Source organism: Plutella xylostella, chromosome 15 (assembly GCF_932276165.1).
Source record: "Plutella xylostella chromosome 15, ilPluXylo3.1, whole genome shotgun sequence".
Classification (NCBI taxonomy): domain Eukaryota; kingdom Metazoa; phylum Arthropoda; class Insecta; order Lepidoptera; family Plutellidae; genus Plutella; species Plutella xylostella.
The window spans coordinates 2,113,749-2,138,911 of NC_063995.1; the positions used below are offsets into that span (position 1 = coordinate 2,113,749).

The window sequence follows — 25,163 nt, forward strand, 5'->3', positions numbered from 1 at the left end:
TTACTGCCACCTACTTACATTCCTCTTGGTCCCTTTTTCAATAAGCCCATACCACAACAGACAGACAGATATGCTCTTATAGGAAAAATATAAAGTAATTAATTAGTTTAAAGTAAATTTATTATTGCTCTTTTTACTCACACAGCCTTGTTAATAAATACGATGTGGTGATAAAAAAACTAATTACTTATTAATTGACTAAAATTCACATTGCTTCAGCTATTGCTTGTCTTAATAATGGCAGTAATTCTTCTCTGTAAAGGGGGTGTTTGTCCCCGTGCGTGATTTTGAGGATTTTCTCGGATTTCTTCAGTTGATCCATAGCCTTCTGGAGGTCCATTTTGTACAGTAATATCTTGCCGTACTTCAAGTGCAACAGGCCGAGCAGCGGGTGTCGGTCGCCATAGTAGAACCTGAAGATAATAACAAGAGACACTGTAAAACTGAAAGTTACTATTTCAAAGATATAAAGTTAATTTTTCCATTGCAGAATGCTAGCTCAAAGTTAGCTATACCCCGACCCGACAGTGGAAAGAGATAATATTGTAGGGACAACCTGTTTCTCAATTCGCATATTGTATGTAGCGTGGGACACCCACTTCTAATCTTATGTTTCAATCGTATTTGTCATGTTGAGATAGTTACCTGAAGCATGGTATAAGTGCATCGGCATACTCCAGCGCGTGGTCCCACAGCTGCACCTGTAAGTAAGAGTAATCGTTTCAGTTTGAAGCATTTTTTTATTAATGTGGCATACATTGTTATTTTTTGCAGCATAGTCTGGAAATCATTCAAGCCCTCTGAACCGATGAACTTTGGACCGGTAGTCGGTAGTGACTGGATGAGAATATTATTATGTAATATACAGATTGTTGGAAAAGTGATAACTATAATAAGCCGAAAGGGGCTGCCGGTCAGAAATAGTCAGAATAGATTCTTGGTTGGTCACGTGACTAATTACTATGAAAAAAACATCTAAAACAAATTATTTTCGGTTTTCTTTACCACTTTAGGACACCCTGTAGCTATACATTGGCTACAGGGATACTGGAAGCTGGTGAGTACCTGTATGAGCGCGTCGAGTGCGTGGTCCAGCGTCTGCGCGCGCAGCACGTTGAGCGCGTGCAGCACGCCCTCCTGCCGCGACAGGCAGTACTTGCACACGTCCACGTCTGGGGTTGAGTTGAGGAAGTTTATTTTGTTTAGATGGAGCTTAGATCTTAAAGGTTCGAGCATACTATGGCGGGCGGCGCATCGTGATCGTGTTTTGTATGGAAATCATAAATGTATTGTAGCTATTTTTGCCGCGTGTTTTGAAACTATACAAGGCCAGAACGCAGAGGTTGGGACTGCTCGCGTATATTTTCAAATTAAAATTGTGCTATGATTTACTTGAAAGTATACAACGCCATTACGCACTAATCGCGTATATTTTCAAGTAAGTTGGGCCAAAATTATGGCTTGAAAATATACTGCAGCAGTTACCACTGCGTACTAATCGTGTATATTTTCAAGTGCCAAGCGGCAATGCGACAACTTGAAACTATACGTGATTAGTTACCACTTAGTTACTTTTGAATTGTTGCTCTCTATTTCTTTCATGCGTCTATTGCTTTCTAAACATTGCATCATCATTCCGCACTTGGCATTGTTTTCGTAACGTGTTTTTGTTTACATCGTACAGTTATAAAGTAAATTGATTTAAATTAAACTGTGGAACTGTTGTAAATAGTAAAAATGATCTCAGAAAAGGGTGTAGAACAATTCATAAAAGAAAATTACGGTTAATTCAAAACTTGATGAAACAAATGTCTGTAATAGGTCTATAGGGTAATACTCTACTACACTCACGAGCCATGAATAAGTCTAAGTAGCAAAATGTCAACACCAAATGACCCCAATTTTTTAAAATTTTATTTAAATTTAGAATTTGATTAAAATTTACGTTTTTAGTTGGTTATAATAATATTTTGATGCGATGTTAAATGCACTTTAATATTGGCACATTAATTTGCACTTTATAAGTAATAAGATATTAGTATTGATACTTGCATATATGATTGCTATAAATATCAATTTATCAATCAAATTAGAGCTTGTTCATCTTTTTTATTAACATTCATTTTTATTTATTCATAGGTATGATAGGCAGAACAAGTAAATTGAAGTCATGTACATTTACCGAAATAGTTAAGTAAATCAGAATCAGCATGTAGGTATAAATTTTATGCGACCAGTACGCCAATCAAGCAATTTGCGTAATAGCAATGTATATTTTCAAGAACGATTCAGTAAATCCCAACTTGAAAGTATACGCGATTAGTACGCACAAATCGTGTATATTTTCAAGTAATATTTCTATATTTTTCACTTGAAACTATACAGTGCCAGTACAATATGGGTGCGTTCTGCCCTTGTATAGTTTCAAAACACGCATTTTTGCCCTGTGGCCCGGCACGCTGCGCTCCGGCTTTCGAGTGAACCCACGTACCTATCCCTCCTATCTTGAATTGAAGCCTATTTATATCCAGGACAGAAAATAAAGGAATGTTTCCTTCGAGAAAAATTTGGTAGGCAGTTGCCCGTTAATTTTTTGCAGTCAGTATAGGTAGAGGCTACTAGCTGCTCCCACATGTCGTTCAGCCAATAGAATGACAATAGTCGACCTAGGTTGATAACTTCTTGGGGATACACCAAAAATCTGAGGGGTTTTGCTTGTAGTACCTTTCCACCCTTGTTACTACTAGGTCTACATAAATATCTTATACGTTAAATTTAAAAGGATACAAGCAACAGACGCGCTCTTCATCTCCTGAATATGCACCTCAGTAAACTCCATGGCCTTTCTGAACTTCTCGATATGCTGTTCCGTATACTTGTAGCCGCATTCGGAACAATGTATGACATCATCTACATAGCCGTATCCGTTGGTTTCTGGAACATTCTGCTTGTTCTCTGCGTCTTGGTCCGGTCTCATGACGAGTTGGACGTCCTTCTTCCAAGGTATTTGAACGGGGTTGTTGCATTGGTCGTTGAGGCATTTGGCCGCGTGGACCATTTTTAGCTGTGTTTCATCTGGAAATTGTTGTGGAAAGATTTGGTTAGTGGAGTCTTTTAAAACATTGCGGCGAAAAACGATGACCAATCTATCTTGATTCACCGACTGATATTGTTGTAACTCTTTCGGTATAATTATGTTGCGTAAGCTCATGTTTCAATAAAGAGTAAAAAAATTCACATCTATGAGGGTATCTTAAAACAACATTAATCGATATACATCAAATCCATTCATCCATTACAATCGGGCAAAAAACATAGTGCTTCAAATAAAAACATACAGTGCGACTCCATCCAAATCATCATGTAATTCATAGAGACCATGCTAAAGATGACTTGTAGTAAGGTGTAGCTAATTAAATCATAATTTCATCATGCTTCGACATTCATAGGGTTCGGTACCCAAGAAGGGATGTAGATGTAGGTAACGGTTTATCAATAGTCGATTTGCCTATGAACTGTTAGCCTACAGAATATTTCATTCAATTAACTTTTCTACCACAAATTTGTAGATAGGTACGTAGTTTATGAGCGAAGCGTTCTTTGGGCTATCAGTTCATAGGTCAATTCACTGCTGATAAATCTAGACAAAGGTAAAATTATAAGTCATTTCATACATCCAACTATCCGCAGGCATGAAGCAAAGTATACTGCATTCATTCATACTTGGCACAAAGGTAAATAATCTTTGTGTATTCTATTCTATTCTATTCTTATAGGGGGTGAAGTTCCTGTACGTGGCTCTCTCGAGTGGAACCTTTGTACATATCCCCTTGATTTCAGCTCAGCCAGCCTAGCTCCCGGGTAAACTGGAGTAGCAGGCCTGGGTGTTGTAATAGCTGAGGTAGGCGCTCTGTTGGTCCAAGAATAGATAATCTTGTTTCTGTAGTAGGTGGACAAGCTAACAGAATATGTTCAACCGTCTCATCTACTTCCTTACATGTCCTACATAAGGGACTAGTTGAGTTACCTATGGTATATAAGTGTTTATTCACGCAACAATGTCCTGTTATTAATCCTACCATTAATGATATATTACTACGGGACAGGTTGAGTAAGTAGCGTGTAAGTTTAATCTTTGTGTGTCTTTTTAATCAAAAACTTATTAAACAAATAAACTATAGCTAAAATAGTTTATTTACTTTTTTTAAAATGGTTTTTATGTTTTATTTTGTAACCTACTTTTTAAATAAATTTAAACAAAATGACACACAAAGATTGTTTACTTCATGTGCCAAGTAAGAATGAATGCAATATATCCGTGAGGGGTATTCGTGAGTAGCACATCGAAAGCCTTTACCCAAGCACCTGGTGCACTGGCACAGGAAGTAGTAGTTCTGCAGCAGCTCCGCCTGCCGCTCGTACGGAGTCTTCATCAGGTCGATGTACGAGATGCGGATCTGGGGAGGAACGTGAAAGGATTTGAATAGGTGCAGCTTGAAGGTATAAGTAATATAATAGAAAAAAGATAAGTCACCGATATGATCTTTTAATAACAAACGAAACATTGAAGGGAAAGAGAGGAATAGAAAGATAAAGAAAAAGTTGTGTAGGTAGACGTACTAAAGAGCAAAGTAGCAAGATTACCTTCTTTTCCTTATAGTGTCTATAACCATCACAAGAGAGCTGGTTTAGGGTTTGCCACCATGTTGAAAGGATTGTCAAGTTTTGCCAGTTAGATTAGCATCAGTCTCTGACTGCCCAGAGTGCACCAAACATATGTAATAACAGATGATACGTGACTTTAAGAAGCTCTTTTTATGCACTACACGTGGTCGCAATAAGTCGCTACACACCTGGTTCCAGTCGAGACCAAGATCAGATAAGCGTAGCGTAAGATGTGCTCCAGTTTGGAAGAGACCTATGTGTAGCAGTGAACGATTTTACTCCACCGGTGGAATAATCGTTTCTGGCAATACCACGAACCGGCAAGCGTAGCGTGGAAGGCCTTCTGGCCTACTATAGCTGTTACTGGTTTGGAAGAGCTTCTTCGAGACCTCTTCCATATCCTCCAAAGACCTAACGCCCTCACAACCCACCTGGTTCCAGTCTAGACTCGGCAGGTCCTGCGTGGCGCGCACAGAGATGGTGCGTCCGGTGAACGTGGCGACGGCGTTGGGCGCGCAGCTGTGGTCCACCACCGAGCAGCCCACGTAGATGCCGGTCCCTATTGAGTTCATGTCCACGTCCAGGATCGTGAAGCTGTTTATTACCATCTGTGGGATAGAGTTACAATTCTGTTTATTTGCGCCAAAACAGAAAATAAAACTTAAAAATAAAAGCAGTACAAAAAGGCGGCCTTATTGCTTATATAGAAATCTCTACCAGACAACCTTTGGATTTAAGAGAATTAATAATTTTAATAATAATAGTATAAGAAGTAACTATGGTGCAAGCGTATAGGTAATTACAAACACTTAAACACTACATAAAGTAGAAATAGTTAATAAGGATTAATAATCACTACCAGTAGGTACATAGTATTTATGAAGAGAAGTTTTTCGCGTATGACTGTTTCTATGTATTTATTGTTAATGTTTAAAACTATACAACATAGAATTTCCACGTGAAAACCTTTCAGGGCAAAATAAAGCTCGCGGCAAAGTCAAGTAAATAATAAAAACGATTAGTAATGACGAGGATTGATTCGCTTGCGTAGATGTTGTTTTGTTTGGCTGACTGCACGAGGTTTTAGCAGATGACTAGTCTTCGAGCGTCACTAGATGCCAAACGGATTCCAATAGCAAAATAGTAGTGACGTTGATACACGTTCGACTGCTACAGCATCCCGGAATTCCCACGGGAAAACTTTTTAAGGCGAAGCGAAGCGCTCGGGAACAGCTAGTTTATACATAACTATACATATTATGTATATTTGGACCTTTTTGATATTATTTTAAGGATTGTTTGCTCATTTTGTTTGTCTATTGTAGCACACACAAGTAGATACCTTGTACATATCACATACCCGTCCGTAGATGCCCATCATCTCCACAGCATTAGGCATGGAAATGTCCTTGAGGAAGTCCGTGAGCACCGCGCACAGCGACGTGAAGTGCTCCATGCGCCGGCTGTCGGCCTTCAGGTCCTGGTAGTCTGGGGAATAGAGGGGAGGGGGGGATATTGTGAGTATTTAAATAAAAAAAGGGTTTCGGAAGGCAAGAATTAATTTGTTCTATTGATAAGAAACGGCGTTGAGGCACCCTGGACTGTATTATGAGTATCGTGACCATAATATATAAAAGTATAAAAAAGTTAAAAACGAATTGTGACTAAGGAATAAGACTGTCGTTGGCATGACAACTTGTGTAGACAAGTACTGTTTTCTACCTTGGTACAGTCTAGGGCAAAGAACGCTGACCCCTATCAGAATAACAATTCTACCTGAGAGAGGTCTGATTCGTTCTTCTTTCTCTAAAGCTGCGTACAGACCGGCACAACGAACGCCAACGGTTATGCCAACGATGGATATTTATCATACACAATACAGGGCAGATTGCAGCAACGAAGGTCAACGAAACCCGTTCGTTGGCGTTCGTTGGGCCGGTCTTTACGCAGCTTAAGACTACATTTATTTAATTTACATTACGCTATCAGTAATCTTGCCTGCCAACCGACTTCATGTCGGCTAGAAGCGGATGATGAAAATTGCAAATATGAAAGTAAACAACTGAAGAACCCAGGATCTATCTAGGTATCTTCCCCTACCAACTGAAAACCAAAAGCCAATCAACTCACGCGACATCAAATCCCGCCAAGTGCGGAAGGCGCTGTGCGTGTAGAAGGCTCTATGCGAGGCGCCGTCCCCTCTATTCAGCCGGTTGATGAGCCGGGCCAGCATGCGCGCCGCGTCCGGGATCACCTTCGGGGACATGCGCTTCAGGTTATTGCACTCCCACTGGAAGATTTGTAGAAAGTTATATCATTGCACCCCTGTTTCATTCTAATGTGATCAATTTTACGTCATCTCCATAGTAAATGATAAAATAGCACAACTAATCCTTTGTTATGATCTAACAGAGTATAGTGAAACTGGAGCAGGTTTTGGGAATATGTGTTTACATTTCAAAGGCTTCTAATCCCTCGATGGGGACTGTGAAAGTAGTTAGAAAAGATCGATGGCTTAGTGGTGTGTCCAGCAGTGGATTGTACATACCTACAAGAGTTCTCACATGGATACGGACAGGGAAAAGATCTGCTTATCATATAGCTATAGCAATTACATAGTAGCTAAACGAAAGGTTGATTCACCCAGTACAGGACTTTTCGTAAATCAGATATTGAAAAACATGGCTATGGTGTAATTGCATAATTGTCATCACCGTGTTGGCTGCCCCCTTTTTTAAGTAGCTAGTAATCATCATCAAAATCACACTTGATCTTCAATGAATCAAGCCCAAGTCCAAATACCTGGCCTACAACCTACAGCCATCCTACACCGACGTATTGACTTGTGCTATGCGCGCAATGCCAGTTCAACAAATGGAGCTATAAATATCTGGTCAGGAAATGGCACCTCGCCACCGACAATGTAAATAGGACACATGCAAGACAGACAACCTGTCTGCTGATATTGGCATCAGATAGTATACACGTTTAAGGATCGGATGTAAACAGTTATTTTTATAAAGGATAGGACAAGGGAGGGCAGTATACCTATGAATACAAGATTTAGTTGTACTATAAGTAGTTGTTGTCAATGGTACACAAGTGCGCTTTGTTCCCATACCAACACAAGGCTGATATTCGTCAGTTATATACCTACCCTGTCGTATTATTGTAGAAATGTGGGAAAAGAACTCTAATAAACAAAGTGATTTATTTACGTCACAGACTGTTGTGCGAACTGCTGCTTCTGCCAAGCGATTATGAAAGCTGGCTTGTAAAAATAATCAAAAGGCACAGTAAATATCAACAGGTGTAAACAGTAAACAAGTCTTGTCTTGAAGATGGTAGATAGGTAGGTATAATTGCATTGCAGAATAAAATATAAATATGTACCTATCTATACATTTATGTATTAATAAACTTTATAGTAACTAAACAATAATTATATACCTACTATACATTGTACTACTATACATATAAGCTCTCACATCTCAGCTGAGTTTTTTTAAAGTTCTCATAACATAATTATTATAATTTTACAATAAGTACACACAACAAGTATAGACAAATGTAAAATAAAGCTGTACCCTCAACAAGATCCTACATAGTAGAAATAGTTAAAAGCTCTGGATGTATCAGAAGTGGCTGACAAATACCTTGTGAACATTCCACGCCTCCTTCTGGCACGAGCGGCCGCAGTAGTGCACGAACTGGCATCCCGAGCACTTCAGCACTTTGCCCCTGAAACAGTTCACTTGCTGGTGACTCTGAACTTGGTACTAAATAGTAGGAGCAGCTTCGGATTGAAGGTTGATGAAAATGAAGATGTAGGAATTAAGATTTTGCTAAATTTTTACAAATGTAACATATCTACTACATTACATTAGGCAGACCTGTTGTGCTTTGTTGGGCACATACAGGACCCAAGTTGAATATGTGTTTAAATAAATATTTGTCCAAGCCAGAAATCAGATCTAGGACCTACAGCACTTATAAATACTTCACTAGCTGCTGCATTATAAACTATATGATAGACAATATGGCCTGAGGGTGATCACTCTTAGAGATAAGGATGCCTATTCTTCATTACTCCTTGTTCATAAATATTTTTTCTATTTTTTGCTATTTGTGGTGACTAAAGTCATATTATAAATAAAGTCATAAATTATATTCTAAGTTCAGCAGTGAATGATTATTGGATGATGATGATTCTGGCAGTGTGTACCTACATAAAAACTCTGCAATGGGTTACATACAATGTTGTGTGATATTCTTGTCTCTTAATGCTATTTTTAAACTTTTTTTAAATCTTGTTTCTGAGGTTACCCAATGTCATTTTATTTCATTTGACAAAGCTTTGCTTGAATTTAACTACTTTCCTCAACTATTAAGATAAATTATGCCATTACTATTTTATTTCATTAGCCTATAATAATAAACATTGGTGATTCATTTAGAAATTCGTTTCGTAATTTTAGAAGTAGGTACCTACTATTTGTTTAAAACTATTTTATACTGCAATAGTGTAAAGTTTTTTTTTCAAAATTACTAAGTTTGACTGAAGCAAAAAGTTTAGAAAACTTACTTTTCAAGGCAGTTATCGCATCGATTCCCCTTTTCCTTGGAAGACAACACAAATACAAAAGGCTCTTCAGTTAAAAGTACCTCCCCTGCCCTAATGACAGAGTCGGTGTTTCTGCACTTATTCTTCATAATATTGCTTTTATTTGAGGTAGTTTTAAGGACACTATTATTTAAAACTAATCTTAACTTTAGTGACTATCACGAGCTTCTTGTCAACAAGAAAATCGAAAGTAAAATGCATAGCAGAATGTTATGAACATCGTATTTCTGGTGCGCCGGTGAGCACCGCAATAAAACAAGCATATCAGCCTGCCGGCCAAATATAACTAGCTATTTACTATCGGTTACATTATTTTTAGCTTCAATACGTAACTACAGCCGGATCCATTAAACAAACAACAAAACGAAAGGCTATTTTTAATTTTTACAGGCGCACATTGGAAAAAGCAAAACAAAACTGACAGAAAATAAATGTCATTATAATTGATTATTTTGACATTTAAAATTTTTCACACAGATTTTTTTTGTCTGTAACCACTACTTAGAATAATAAACCTCGATGCATTGAAGAAAGGTTAAGGTAGCCATACTCAAACTGCGGCCCGTTTCGCACCTCGCAACATTGCAATCGTTTTCATTTCATTTGGAAAAAAGTTTACTGAATAACAAAAAATATGGGGTTAGGGAGTAAGGTTAGGGCCTACGACGTCTAATCTGTACCAAATGTCAACAATCTGTCAAAATTAACAAATGTCAACCTCATGCTGTGCACACTGTGCATTGCTGTTATTGTTTTGCATTTAAAAATATTTTGCATGAATTTTGATAAAAAAAATTGATTTAATACTTTTAAAATGGCTTTAGTCTTAACTAAGGCTGCGTTAGCCTTAAAAAACAGTGAAAATAATTTCCAAGTCGTAAAATTTGAAGCACACAAAGCGAAAAAGAAAACGACCACGACTGATGACAAAACCAACACAAAACCACAACAGGAGCCGCTTCCCAAGAGGGATTTAGATTTAAAGAGGATAAGGCATGAAGTTGTGAAGTTTGGTATGTCAGGGTTTGATGGTACGAAGAAGGAAGAAGCCAAAATTGCGTTGGCTGTAAGTTTAGGTTAGTATTGTTAGGTAAAGTAAACATTTAACAGCAAATTGACTACCCCTGAGATAATTATATCACCAGATTATTTATGCTAACGGAGAAATAACTATATTTCCAGGTGCAAAACCTCCCAAGAAGCAATATGTCAATTACAAGGAGCTGATGCAGAAGCGTAAAGAAGAAAAGCAGAAAGACAAGGAGGAGCGGGAGTTGATGAAGTCAAAGAGTGTCCTGCACAGCGTCGGCAAGGCCAAGAACAAGAGGAAACCCAACAATGATGTTGGACACTTCTTAAGTGGATATGGAAAGGTAACTGAAGTTAAGAGCATGAGGTTTACCTTTAACTTTAAGTTGTGACTTGGATGGATTTTTACGAGTGGCTAGGTCTAATAGTATAGTAATGACATAATGGCTGCAAAATCTATGGCAGTGGTTTCAGCTGAGAACTGGCAGTTCTTCTTGCAATGGTCAATTAGCAGTATCTTTATAATCATTGGCATCGCATGGAGACCACATGAAAATACTAGAGAACATACTTACATATATACTTTTTACTTTGAGCTGTTATGATAAATGACTAAGTTATACCATTTCTTCCTTTATAATAGTTTTTTTTATGAGTTTTACAAACATATTTATTAACAAAATTTTGTTTCCAGGTACAAAAAAAAGATTTAAAGAAAAATAATGAAGGACCATCAAAGAAGAAAAAGAAAAAATAAAATGTATGAACTTAACAATAATGACTATTATAAGTATATCAAATAAATATGTAAATATTATAAATGGCCTTTATTTTCTTCCTGTAATTTTTTTTTTTCTTAGGATATTTGAAAGCACAAGAATTTTGATATAACCTATGAGCAGTTGGATAGTTTACATATAATTGATGGTGAATGTTGGCTGATGATTATAACCTATTTTACTTTAGGTAGGTATAGGTATTTATTTAAACTATGTAAATGTTTTGAAAGTACAAAATATCAATTTGGTATCTGGAACCAGCCATTATAGTAGATGGAAGGTATGATAGTAGATTCATTTATTTACCTACAGTTATTTTAGTCTTTCGATTCATAAAAATAAAACATCAGTGTAGGTACTCGACAGTATGCATTATTTCTATTTCTTTCTCATCTGGATCTATTTATTTATATTTTGTAAGATAATGCTATGATATGATAGACCAGAGGAAACTCTCCTTAATAGGTAGGTACCTACCTATTCTCGGTAAGTATTTATAGAAATCGTTTATTCGTATAAGTAGATCCTTGATTAAGCACGTGCCGAGTAATACATTTGCTAGGTAGATAAAGGTAATTAACAGCATAGGTCACACAGAACTCAGTTGCAAGTGATTCACTAATTAATTAATTAATTTTAACACCACATTTTCAAATTGGTACTTACTTGATATGACGCCTAGGCATATTAATTAATCTAAAATCGATTACTTACCTAATTAACATAGTCGTTATGACTACCGAAAGCCCGGTAGCGCGAGAAAGGGTTGAGTAGATCATTCTAAACTATTTAAACCGTCACCAAATCGAAATTTCAATCATTAGTCTTTCGACTGCCGCTTTGTATCCTATTCGATCGATACTCACACTCATCACTCCTCTCTCGAAATGGAAGTGCACCTACACTTGTCCCAAGCCTTCCGAGCCCTGGACAGGAAGTGGGGCCAGCCAGTCGACCTGGACACAGCTGAGGATACTGCCCTGCCGGTGGTCACACCCCTGGAGCCGCCTACTGCCACCTTCTCATCCGAAGAGCTCCTGAGGAAGGTGAAACGAAGCCGCCAGACTCCATACTCAAGACTGAAGCCAGTCAAGACAAGCCTGAAGGATGTCAACCTGCCAGTCTACAGTTCTAAGGAAGATATCACAAGCTATAGAAATCCTTATAGCTCCTGCGCAACCCTGGATTCAGGGTACACTACGCATCCTGCTACTTTGAGGAGTGAACCAATCAGCGCGTCGACACTTTCCCTGAAGAGAGAAGGCTTGGTGGAAGCTATGAAGGAACTAGTTGAAGACCTGGAGCTGCCTATTGAAGACTCGTTCATCTTTGGCTCTGCTGTAGGGTCTACAGAGGAGCTGGACCAGTCAGTAGAGAAGCGGAGGGTGGAAGTCGAAGATGCCTTCAAGCAGTTGAAGGAAGCGGCTTTCAGATACTTGAGGAAAAGGTGCCGCAAGAATAAGTAGATTTCGATATGTTAATTAAATTTTTTGTACATAGTTCTAGTATTAGATAAGTTATTGTATTGGATGTTATGAATATGAAGGAAATAAATTTTATAATTGGACCTATTCAATTTTTTACTTTGTAATACCTACTATAATCCATACCTATGTATTAGTCAGGATCAGGATCTCATTTATACTATTTAAGTTCAAATAAAACAAGAAAGTAAATGTCAAGTGATTTTATAATGAAAAAATAACTAGGTGTATAATAGTATTTACAATAATAAGTACATAAATTTAGTTATATTATGCAAGGCAAGTTCATTATCAATAAATAAATTTTACATTTCTAAAAAGAAACATACAAGGTACATTAGACTAACAATTGATTACAGTATAACTCTAAACGTAGGGTTCAAAATATTTGATTGCAGTCGTCATAGGTTTGTCGTTGAGTTTGTTCGTTGTGAGCGGGTGCTTGACTCGCATCTTGATGTCTCTCGGCTTGAGCGCGTGTCTGTGGTTGGCGGTCGGGGGGCGCGCGGGGGGGCGGCTGGGGGTCACGATGGCCTTGGAGCTCAGCCCCGAGGTCTCCAGGAAGAAGTCGAAGGACACCTGCACCTGGTCGCGGCGGCCCAGCATGCCCGGCTCGCACTTCACCGTGTTGTACGACCCGCTGTTGCTCCCCGAAGAGTTGCTCGACTCTATGTCTGAATTCCGCACAGATTCAGTCTCTAAATTCTCTATATTCGATAGGAGATCAGGTTTATTCGATAACTTTTTTGCCAGGTTCTTTTTTAAGGCGGTCTCGTTGTTGTTGTTGTTCTGGTTGTCTAGAAATGTCTGGTTGTCGTCGTCGTCGACGGCTTTCCGGTTTTTTGGAGGGTGAGTGAGGTGAGCGTCGGCGGCGGCGGGGTCGTCGGAGGCGTCGCTGCCCGAGCTGATGCGATACTCCTCCGCCGCGAGGCTGCCGAGCTCGTCGTCGATCTTGAACTCCTCGAAGTTCTGCGACAAGTCGAACTTGTCGATGTCGTCGAAGTACTCGGCCTTGTTGGCCTCGGCGCCGGGCCGCGGCGGCGCGCGGTTGAACTGGTGGTCCAGCTCCGTGAGGCTGAGCGGCTTGCCGACGCTCTTGCCGCCCTTGTTGATCTCGGACAGGATGGACGACACGGTGTTGCCCATCTGTATGGAGCGCGGGTCCGGCTTCTGCATGGCGTGGATGCTGAAGGAGGCGAGGTAGGCGCCGGGCGCGGGCGGGAAGGACAGGCTGGCGGGCTGCTCCGAGGAGTCCTCGTCGGGGATGAGGATCTCGGTGACCTGCGGCAGGCGCGGGATGTCGGCGTCCCCGCGCGGCCCCCGCGGCGCCACGCGCGGCACGGCCACCACGCGCGCCACGCCCCCGCGCCCCGCCCCGCCCCCTGCCCCGCCCGGCTCGTGCAGCTCCACCGTGGGCTGGCTCAGCAGCAGCTCGCGCTTGCCGGCGCTGACTACTGGAACATTTATCTCTGAAATGGAGCAGTAGTCGGGCTCGGCGCTGCTCGCCGCCGCCGCCGCCGTCCTCGACTTAACATCTGCAACCCGTTGGTTGGCCGCAACGGCTTCAGAGTTCATCGGATCCGATGTTGGTTTTGAGGAGTTTTCGGCTTTCAGTTTGGCGGAGAGGTTCTTTGGTTTGGGCGGCAGGGCGGGCGGGGTGCGAGGCACTTTCTTCTTGTTGAATATTTTCATTGTGACCAAATCGTTGTCTTGTTTTCTGTCTGGCACGTTTCTGTTTTCGATGTTGGCCGCTAGGTTCTTGACTATGGAGCTCTTGACGACTGCCTTGTCTGCAGGCGGGGGCCGCGCGGCGATGGGCTCGTACTCGTTGCTGTACAGACTCTGCTCCTCCTCGTCCGCGCGAGGCACCTCGTAGCTGTGCTCCGACGCCGTCTCCAGGCTGAACTTCACGATCTTATTTCTCTTATCAGCCCGTGGAAGAGTATTGCTAAGGTTATTCCGCACCTTATCTTCGTACGAAATACTGTTTAAAGTTGAGAATTGTACACGTTTGGTCGTAGTTTTTGGACTCGGCGCTTCGCTTGATTTGGAGTTATCATTGCTGCTGTCGTCCAAGGAGTTCTGCAGTAGTATTTGGTTGACGCACTCTAGGACTGGGTTGTTCTTGTATATTTCGTTGGAGGGGCTGTCGTCTGCGTCGCTGGTGCTAGCGTACCAGTTCTCGCTGATCTCCGCCGATTGGGTTTGTTGGAAATTAGCCTCTTTGTTATTCTTATTGTCTAATCGCGAGTTGCATCTGTCTTTGCAGCTGTTAGTTATGCTGTTACATAATACTTCATTCTTAGCTGATAGAACTTCAGCATTTAAGATGCCGTTATTGAAACCAGCCACCAGAAGGTCGTCGGCTGATTTTGACTTGATATTATTTAAATTTCCTTTTTGATCGACAAGGTCCGCGTCTTGCTCGGGATCGCTGACATTGCAATACCAGGGTTTTTCGTTGTTATCTTCCTCATTGAGGACGTTATTTAGGAACAGTTTCCTGTTCACATTGATTTCATCGGACGCCTGCCGCTTGATTCCGTGAAGTCTCTCGATTTTGGACGAGTAGGGTTTGTCGGAGTCATTGCTCAGACTAGCAGTGTCTTTCGGGACATTGGAGTCTCCGATCAGTTGGTCAATTTTGTATGAAGCCTTCCGTATGTCTTTAGCTATCTGGTTGGCGGTGGCGTCGGTGTCGTCGTGGTTGACCTGGTAGCCCATGCCGACGCACTCCTCGGCACTGCTGCTGTGGTGGGCTTGGTTGTAGCCCTTCTGCATATTGTCTAAGTACTTGCTACTCTGCTTCCTTCCGGAATACTTTCTCGATCGTCTGAAGACATCGCGTCTTACGAACGCTTGTTTGTTTTTGATGAACGTTCCTTTACTGCAGACGCTTGCATTGTTCCCCTCTTCACTCGAGCTGGTGTTGCCATAGATGACGTCATTCTTAGGCAGCTGGAAGCTCTTGCTCAACCGGGTGTTCTTCTGGAACGCTGGCGCAGTGTTTCTCTCCCTATAACTGCAGCTCCTAACGAACGTGTTCTGAAACCGCGAGTCCGTGCTCTCCAGGCTCTGAAACTCCGGGTCCGTCTCTATATTCGTCTGCTCGCTGGTGAAGCCTAGAATCTGCTGGCAGTTACTACAATACGCCTTCTGAGTCTTCAGCTTCACGATCTCCTCTTGCTGCTGTTTGATTACCTTCTCTTTCTGTTGGAGGGCTACATGTATTTGCTTCTGTTCCCTGGTGAGTCTAGACTCTAGCAGGACCAGTGACCGGAGGACGAGTGCGAGTTGGTCCTGCCTCATGCGGCGCTCCGTGGCGTGGCGCTTCTCCCGCGCGGCGTGCTGGTGCTGGGCCTCCACCAGCTGGTGGCGCTGCCGCAGCACGGACTCGGACTGCTGCTGCAGCGCGCTGCGGAGCGCGTCCAGCTCGCGCCGCAGCTCCATCGCCTCCGAGCTGCTGTCCATCTGGAAGGAGAGAGGGAGACTGTTAGTTGTGGTTTTTTTATGGGAAATTAGGTGGTTGAAGCTGTAATAGGTGTGTAGGTATAATGTGGTGGTATTGTGGTAGAAATTCTATTCAATTCAACCGCAAAGAGTGGGGTTAGATCACCTAAAGTTCGAAATGTTAAGTTATATACATATAGGTACATCATGATAAAATCCTCTAAACTCTTCGAGGATTGACTATTCTTTGTTTTTATATGATATTTGTTATCTTTTGTTTTTATAAATCTTTACCCGGTAGAGCGTAATTATGAAATGTAATTGCGCATCTATATCTTTCATTAACGCACATTAACACTTAACTTGAATTCCCAGACATTATATTTATAACGAGTTATCGTTTAGGCAGCAGTAGCAATAATAACACAATTATCTGTTGATGCAAAGTCCAAACATATTAGGGAAATTGCTCATTACGAATATGATGTGGTAAATTTTATTATAATTCAAATTTCCACTTCATTCTTCATTGCATTATTAGACCTTTTAAAATAAACGGTTGTTTACAACTTGGTTCTACCATACTAAAATAAAAAAGTAGATTTTAGTTTACAGAAACGTACTTAAGTATTCTAATCTTCTTTTATTTATTTTAACTCTAACCACGAACAGAAGCGCTATAAACTGAAGGTACCATGAACACAATTAACTGTATACACACAGTGCGTGTTTAAATGATGTAGTTTAGATAGCAAACGTACGTTTTTTCAGGCGCTACCGGAAAAGATAAGGCGGCGTAATTTATGATATCAGCGGGTGCTGGTTAGGGTAAACATAACCTAAGTTAGATAACAATACGTTTATAGGTACTACTTGAAGTTTTAACTATAAGGTTAAACAAAAGTTTTGTAAATACCTACATTCGATGAAAACTTCGATGTTAATTAAGTATTGCCAGCGATCTATACGAGCAAAGTAACAACAAACTTAAGTACTTATGTGATGTGAGTTCATTGACTTGCAGATATGAATGCAAATAACGTTCAAGTACATACCTAACTGTACCTACCTAGAGATCCAGACTGTAACTGCGGTATGTGATGATAAGTTGATTCTTCTTAGTGTAGCGGTGACAAACTAGACTATGGTTTGCCACCATGGTGAAAGGATTGGCCAGACAGATTAGCGTCAGTGACTCTCAGGATGCGCCGGACATATACAGGGTGTCCCGTTAGTCAACGTCATGCCGGCAGGAAGTGGTGTAACTATAGGTGCTGGCCCCCTATCGCGAACTTGTTTTGACAACAATTTTCGGATTCAAAATGTATTGAATTTGACACTAATCACTTCGTTTTGACTTCACAATAAGTTTCAGTGTTCAGTAGGTTTCCCTACAAAACAAAGTTTACTAAAACAGAGAGATCATTAATTAATTTGAAATGCTCGCGGCGCCCACGCGGCTCCCATAGCAGGGAAAGTATCGTGACAATGGACGACCTGACGAATGTAATCGAGAATAATTGTAATTAATCGCACGTGTCGATGGAACAGCACGTCGCGGTAATCAGAGAGATAGGAGCCGTTACATCATCAGATAGGGAAAGCACGCTAGTTCGCCGATCTAGGAGACTAGTATTATTGATTATTCAGATTAGATGTAGGTATACGATTCGTTTATACTTAGGTCCTGAATTTATGCCTCATCAGATGAACATAAATCTCAAAATAAAGACAGAAGCAGACATTAAAAAAATGCAACTTCAGCTAGCTAAATAGGTACAACTAATAAAGACATAACCTCAAATGAAGTTTCCCACAAGAAAATTCCATGAAAACCGTCGTAAAACCATTGCTAATGTTTAATAGGCATACGTGTGTTAATCGCCATGTAACCATCTACATGTGAAGAAACAGCTAAAATATCTCACGGAACACTGACCTATCAACTGCGAAAAAGCGTTAAAATGTTGAGACCGAATAATGCGGACAGCGGCGGTAGCGTAGATATTACAATTAACATATTTTAGCGCAATAAATTCAAAAATGGAATCTAAGTTGGGCACTCCGAGTTCCATTCATGCTGGCCGCATTAAACTTTCTTTTTCTGTAATCTTAGAATGCCGGTAGAATATTTATCGCTGGCCAGTGCGAGCCGCATGCAGAAGCTTCTACTGGCCTCCATGCAGGGCACGTTTAAAGGAAATAGGAAAATCGCTATAGAAATCTTCGGGGCCTTGGCCGCGCCGTTTTCCAATAACCTGCAGATCAATACACGGGAAAACCTTGGGTAAATGCTGCTATTTATTGATTTTAAAGAAAAAATTCACGTCTTCGGAATATTTTCTTTTTTGGCATACCATGATATATTTATAGCAGCAAGATCATAATGTAGGTAAGTATGGGTTTTACACAGACGAGTTTTGTTGCAAGATCATTGCGTTCTAGCTTAGCCTCCATACGCAGGCATTGGGTCGCTCAGTTCCTTATTGGAACCGGTCGACCCATAGCTGTTGCGAAAGCGCACCTCAAGGTTGAACGCTTTCTTCGACATTTTCGTAAAACTTTTCTCCTCTGCGCCAATCACGGAAAAATGTGGCCAGCATCCTTATTTATACGTAATAAAGCTGGCCTTTTGTTAAAAAAATAAAACGTTCCAAATTTAAATATTTTAGAATGAATGGTGAACTTAAATCTGACGGTATTGTTGGACTTGGAAACATCTTGAAAACTACTTATTATTGAAAGCTCGACTATGTTTTTAGGTAAGCTAACTTCGAACAAAAAAGATGTATCGGAGTCGCCAAATACATAAGTAAAACTCGAAACATTTAGCCCTAAACCTAAAAAACCCTATACAAACCTAATTCTAATTCACCCCAAATTCCCCACCGTGTATACCGATGTACCTACATAGGTAGCCCCTCTACAAACTATTACCCTTTTAGCATTTTAAAATGACTCATCATAAGAATATTTATCATAATAACTCATTTGTAAAGAAAATATTCATTATTTTCATCGGTAAGTAAAATTTGTATCGGTATTCGGTAGTCAATTGAAAGAATACGGTAGCTTGCATGGAATAAATAAGACATTAATAATTAGTTGCCTCATCATTACGTTAAGTATTTTAACTTTAATTATACGTAGAATAAATATTACTAGGTACCTATCTATACATACTACTATACTACTAAAGTTGAGAACCTATTTGACTAAAGTAAATTAGTGGTAGTAATTAAGAGATAGCTTAAGTAGGTACTTACTATGAAATTATAAAACTTTCATTATGAAATTATAACTTTCATTGACTTAAACTTGTGAGTACGACTTCGGAAGTTGGCAACTTCCGAAGTCGTCCAAATTTGAAATATAGAACTTCTTTCAAAAGCTTGTTAGCTTTCCCTATTGTTCCACAATAACTGGCATAACTATTAAACTTGCCTAAATCATAGATCGTAAATAACGAGCGAAGTCACGAAGGGAAAATCGTGTTGAAAATTGAGTTGTGGCGTGATGACCTGATGAATCATAATTACTAATTTGTGTTTCTTGTCGCAATTGCAGGGCCAACGTCGTGAATTATGTTTTTAATCCCTTGAAAAATGTTATTATAAATTTAATGCGCGCCTCGCCTATTTGCAAGGACGAACGGATGGAATGAAAGGCAAACCAACGTAAAAAAACCCCTAGATTTTGATAAAATATAGCTGTGAACATTCGGGGGAAACATTATCTTTGATCCGGAAATATCTAAATGTAAATTGGTTGAGCCTCTGAGAGCTGCGCTATTTCAGAGAGATAGACAAACACACACACACACACACACACACACACACACGTCAAACTTATAACACCCCTCTTTTTCCGCGAAAGTAAAAAAAAAAAAAACGACACCCATACAAAACGGAAGACATTGTCCACAACAACAATTAAAACAAATGATTTGTAACAGGCACATGTGGCGCCAGTGAAAGTAGATGCCACTTGAGAATCAGTCTATTTAGTCGGTCAGTGAGAATAACCTCGCGGAATGACTGGCGAATAGTCATCGCCATGTGGTGAAGAAGAAAGTGGTCTGTCAAAACACTTGAGAATCAGGGTGCCCACTACGCACTTATTTAGAAAATATAAATTGACACTCAAGTTTCTCGTCCCCATTTTCCGTAACGCCACAAAAGTTCTTAACCGTAGGATATGGTAACGGTATGGTAGGTAATGGAATAAATTTCGACTTTATCATATACAATACACTTTGTGCTGTGAGTTCTAAGGATGAGGCCTAAGTACGGTAAGAATACAAATAATTTTGTGGGAATAAGGATAGCTACTGAGGTTCTTATTGACAGAACAGCAAATCTTTAAAACCAGCTTTTCGTGAACTACCTAAGTGAAAACGGAAAAGTAGACGAATATTCTTGCTTCACAAGGGCACGGTGTCATGGAGCGAAATTTTGAGAGCAAGGTCGTTGTTCTTTCTTCATATAAACAAACTCAGGTATTTCAATAAACACATAAGAGAATATTCATAAAAGGTGTGCCGTGCCTAATGCATTTCATTTAATACTTTTTAATTAATCGCGATTATGTTAATTTAGTAACTACATAGTAGAGTAAGTTATTTCTGCAGAAGCCAGTCATAACAAACAAAGACAGATCACTTAGGCTTCAAATTAAATGTAAACCATTCAGGTGCTGAATGCTGATAGCTTAGCAATTGAACTTCTCCATATTTAGGTACACAATAATAAGGATGATTAAGTGTTATCTAAATTATCTAAATACATAATTGTAAGAATAGTTCGATCTAAAGTTAAAATATAATTTAGGTAGCTATGCGTAGATGTGACTCGATACACATAAGTTACCTATCGACACATACCACACTACAATACCAGTACCAGGAACTCAGGAACCACAAAGGCATTACGCACCGTACTTGAATCAACAAAACAAGCTTAGACACACCTAAATCAATGTCAATAACTCTCTCATTAAGGTCGTATTGTCTACCGACTGTCGACCTTGCAGCCAGTGGACGGAGTAGACCGGTCTACTGTCTATTGTATTGTACATAATGAGCCTTGTCTCGGCACATGTGGAATGAGCCTGCGCAACCAAGACACATCACTAGGGAAGGAATTGACAGGCTGCATGATCTGCTTATGCAGCAGAGATCAGAGATCTAGGTTCAATTGCATCAAAAAGGAAAATAGAACTTTCCCAGACAAGTATCAAAGCATCTAAAGTCGATATAACGGCATTAGGAAATAAATGATCAAATATGCTACCGATTTATAGGCAAATAAAATTTGATCAGGGACATATCACCGCACTTAATATCAATTCAGAATTCTCTACAATTTGTTACTGAAGCACAGTAAACACATATAAGAATTAAATAATAAATAAATAAATAAATAAAATTATCACATAACAACAACTATCGGATCCGCATTTCGCAATTCGCACTTCCAAAGAGCGATGAATGCAATTTACCATCCAAAAATCCGCATCTCCATACAAGGCGTAAAGCATGAAGCTCTAAAGAGCATGGTTTTACATGCTACATTATTATTATTTACGCCAAAACTTATACAAAATGGCGAAAGCGAAAGTGGCGCGTAATTTCACTTTATCAATACACATCAGCTGATCGTTTTCGTGAGCACCGACTACTTTCTTCGGCGCTCGCGCAAAAAATCATTGGTTCATTGGGTAATCGAGTGCCTTGGTGTCTATGCGATTATAAAATGTAATGTCATGCTTATAATGTATAGGTAATGAAGCCGTCTTGGAGCCGTTCACGTGTACGATTTTAGATAAAATTTTAGAATTTACCATAAAATAGGTAAGTAAAGGTTATTTGTTTTTGATTTAATTGTAGAATTTCATAACCGTGAAGAAACATTGCAGAGACAACCTGTGGATGATGTTCGATATCATTAAAGTTTAAATTGGTATTTGTCTACCTATATACGGCCTATACCTGTATATGATTTATCAGCGTAATCGGCGATGCCGATGCCGGATGAAAAAGCTACTAAGTGTGAACTCAAGGGAACCTACTATATTTAATGTCGAGATACATTTAGAATGAGTCACGATTTTGCATTGAAAGTCATTAACTATAATGATATTGACCTAATTTCTAATGCTAAGTAGTTATCAAGTTTACATTATAATATTGACAGGTCAACGACTCTCTTACTACTAGTACCCGAGTCCGCGATGTTCTATGTACTAGTATGTCTAATATTTATGAGGAATCCTAATTTACATAGTAGACAGCTCTATTGTATTGGTTAACTAAGTAACTATGATAATAATTAAATTATATTAGTATAATCTCAAAATTTATCAACAGCAACAGCATTAGACATATTGATCCACTTTTGAAGTTCACAGATAAGTCCAATAAAGACCAAATTCGTTCATCATCATAGACGATTATGTAGCAGTCCCAGCAGGAGACACAATATTATTATAGAATAATGTTATTATAATCGATATAGTTTCGTTACACAGCTCTATTCTGCATCTCTTAAATAATTTCTTAGCAGTGGCGACAATTTTACTTCTAGAGGTTAAATTTATTATGGTCATTGATGTCGATTCTGAAGGCAGAAATTTTAAATTTAAAGCTGTCAAAACCTTAATTTCTTTGTTTAAAATTCGACTCTATGACTGTTTCTGTAAATGTCATTTTACGCTAGCAAATTTTTTAGTTTGACAGCGTTAAAATTAGTATTTCTGCCTTCTGAATCGCCATCACTATTTATACTTACCTACATTTTTCCATGTTGGCGAAACAAACTTTACTTTCTCAGGTGTGAAACTGTCAATATCGCAGATAGACTGCAAGTATTTTGATCGGTAAAACATCAGAATTCAGAATCGCCCTGCCCATCTTATTGCAGTGAATTATGCTTACGTAAGGCATATTATTTTTATCCACTCTGACACCGGTATTGAGTAACATCGTAATCATTGAAGATGGCTGTGTTTCACCTCACTAATGCCAGGCTGCGGTATTCAGGGTAAGTATTCTCATTTAGATATTTTATAATGCACCTACTTTTCCTTGTGGTAAAACATATCCAAGTCCGTGGGTGGAATAATAGAATTAGACCTGCAGGTGACATTTCAAATCTAGAACGTTCCAATGATAGCGAAATCGTAACAGATAGTCAGCATTCTATTGCACGCAGTGAGAAAGAAAACAAAAAAGAAGGTTTGAATTTAGAATATTCCGTTTCCCGCCGTTGCGCATGGTTCGTTGGAATTTTAATTAAAATCCTGGCAGCTTGGCGCGGCGCATGCGCGGAGCTCGCAAAAAATAAAAGGTCAGGAGGCGCGCGTGCGCAACCCTCCGGCAGCCAGCTCTATTAGTGCTCAGTTCTATTCTATTACACATGGGAAATTGCAAGTCATGAGCTAAGTATTTATGAAGGTACTGACGAAGTGTAACGGTCTCATGTTGATGACAAAATAAAAGATAAGGGTTGATTGATGAAAGGGATAGCACTTGTGTTCGTTTAATTTAAGCACCGTCTTGAACTGAACAAGATTCTTATTCTGTTTGCTAAATAGCCGTTTACGCATATTTGAAGTTATCATGACATTTTGTGTAACCAGGGTGCTTACATAGAGAATCCAGTTCCCTGTATCTACCGGTACCGGTAACCTGATTATGCGAAAGCGCTCAATGGAGCATTTCCCGGATTTTTAAATCCGTCATTGAGCTCTTTCGAATAATCAGGTTACCGGTACAGGTAGATACAGGGAACCCGATTCTCTATTTAAGCACCCTAACTCGTCTCTACCATACTGTGACTCTAAAAATAATAGTATACAGTTAATAAATAAAAAACACATTGATGGTAGAGGGTGAAGAATGAAAAAAAACATTGGCATCCGATATTGAATAAGCACTTATGATTCATGAAGAGCCTAACTAGTATTTCAACGGTTTTTACAGAAAATGTTGAAACAAACATCGGTACCAAGCTACTTCAACCAACCTATTGTATCTAGTAAATGAATGTTACATTGCGAATATGTAACTACCTACTTGGAATTATGTCTTTGCGTAAAACTATATTGCACCAAAGAGCATGGCGACGACCAGCGTATTGCGAAAACTACAAAATTCAATGCCAAGACGATGATGCTGATGTATCAATCTGCCAATACAAATTACAGTTTCTGACCAAAATTTAACGCATGATAAAAAATGAAGTCTGAAACTTTATAGGAATGTAAAAACAGACAATATAAATTGACGTAACATGAACGATAATGCTAAGAAGAAGAACAATATAGAAAAATCTCTAAAGAACGAAATAAATACCGATATACTTACTCACTTTTAAGTTGTTAACTAACTACATAAGTAGGTACTTAGTAGTATGTAGTGCGAAGTATCTGGTATTACAGTGTTTAAATTCAAAGTTTCTAGACCGGAAAATGGCAGATTTACATAAAGTTAAACAGTAGGTTGTAGTAATGAAGTCATTAGGCCATTTCTGTTTATCCATGCATATAAAAGTAACTATAGTATATGAAATATGTGTCTCCGAGTTCAAAGTCCGTGCGGTTTTGTAAAGAGCAAGTAATTTTCAAGATCAAGGAGTGGTCAGCATAAAAAATGCATGTCTCTGTTTTGTATTTTTGTCGCATTGCAATAAAATGTACTTGTCAAAGTCCAACTGATCATCAGGGCATGTGTTGTACTTTGGACAGTAAGTTGCATGCATTGGTGTCGTAAGAGGTTTTGGGTTTGTGTATTATAAACGTTAAACTTTAAAACAAACATTATTGGCAATCAGTATTATCATTATCAACACAAGTAGAAATAAAGTACCATGAAACAAGATGGTCTTATCTGCATCTTGTATTAAAGAAACGTTACATCCAATACATTATATGTAAATGTCGTTGTCCGTAAAGGAACATCTTACAACATTTGCCCGCGCCGCATTTCCTTAGCCATTGTACCGGAAAGGCCCGCACATGTATCGGAATGCTGTTTCTGCCGCAATGAGGGTACTTCGATAACACTCTTTACATGACACTGGCAACACTGTACCGGAAGTAACGACTGTGGACTTGTCTATGGTTTTATTAGGC

The 25,163-nt window shown here is 39.4% G+C and overlaps 3 protein-coding genes across 4 annotated transcripts in view; 1 reads left to right on the forward strand and 2 right to left on the reverse strand.

Moving 5' to 3' along the window:
- Positions 1–153: 153 nt before the first annotated feature.
- Positions 154–9,709, reverse strand: LOC105380718 (histone-lysine N-methyltransferase SMYD3). The gene is made up of 10 exons (XM_038108270.2): positions 9,251–9,709; positions 8,322–8,406; positions 6,796–6,955; positions 6,026–6,153; positions 5,097–5,273; positions 4,358–4,457; positions 2,788–3,075; positions 1,066–1,172; positions 646–701; positions 154–413 (listed from the first exon to the last, which is right to left on the reverse strand). The coding sequence occupies exons 1-10, from the start codon at positions 9,376–9,378 to the stop codon at positions 206–208; spliced, it is 1,437 nt and encodes a 478-aa protein (XP_037964198.2). The 5' UTR covers positions 9,379–9,709; the 3' UTR covers positions 154–205.
- Positions 9,710–10,012: 303 nt separating this feature from the next.
- On the forward strand, positions 10,013–11,135 carry LOC105380716 (uncharacterized protein C1orf131). The gene is made up of 3 exons (XM_011550308.3): positions 10,013–10,365; positions 10,472–10,662; positions 11,013–11,135. The coding sequence occupies exons 1-3, from the start codon at positions 10,104–10,106 to the stop codon at positions 11,073–11,075; spliced, it is 516 nt and encodes a 171-aa protein (XP_011548610.3). The 5' UTR covers positions 10,013–10,103; the 3' UTR covers positions 11,076–11,135.
- Positions 11,136–12,769: 1,634 nt separating this feature from the next.
- Positions 12,770–25,163, reverse strand: part of LOC119691208 — a 30,175-nt gene continuing 17,781 nt past the window's right edge. For both annotated transcript variants that reach the window (XM_038108039.2, XM_038108040.2), the window contains exon 3: positions 12,770–16,052. In XM_038108039.2, the coding sequence (XP_037963967.2) occupies positions 12,948–16,052 (3,105 nt within the window). In that variant the 3' untranslated portion in view covers positions 12,770–12,947. The remainder of the gene's footprint in view (positions 16,053–25,163) is intronic.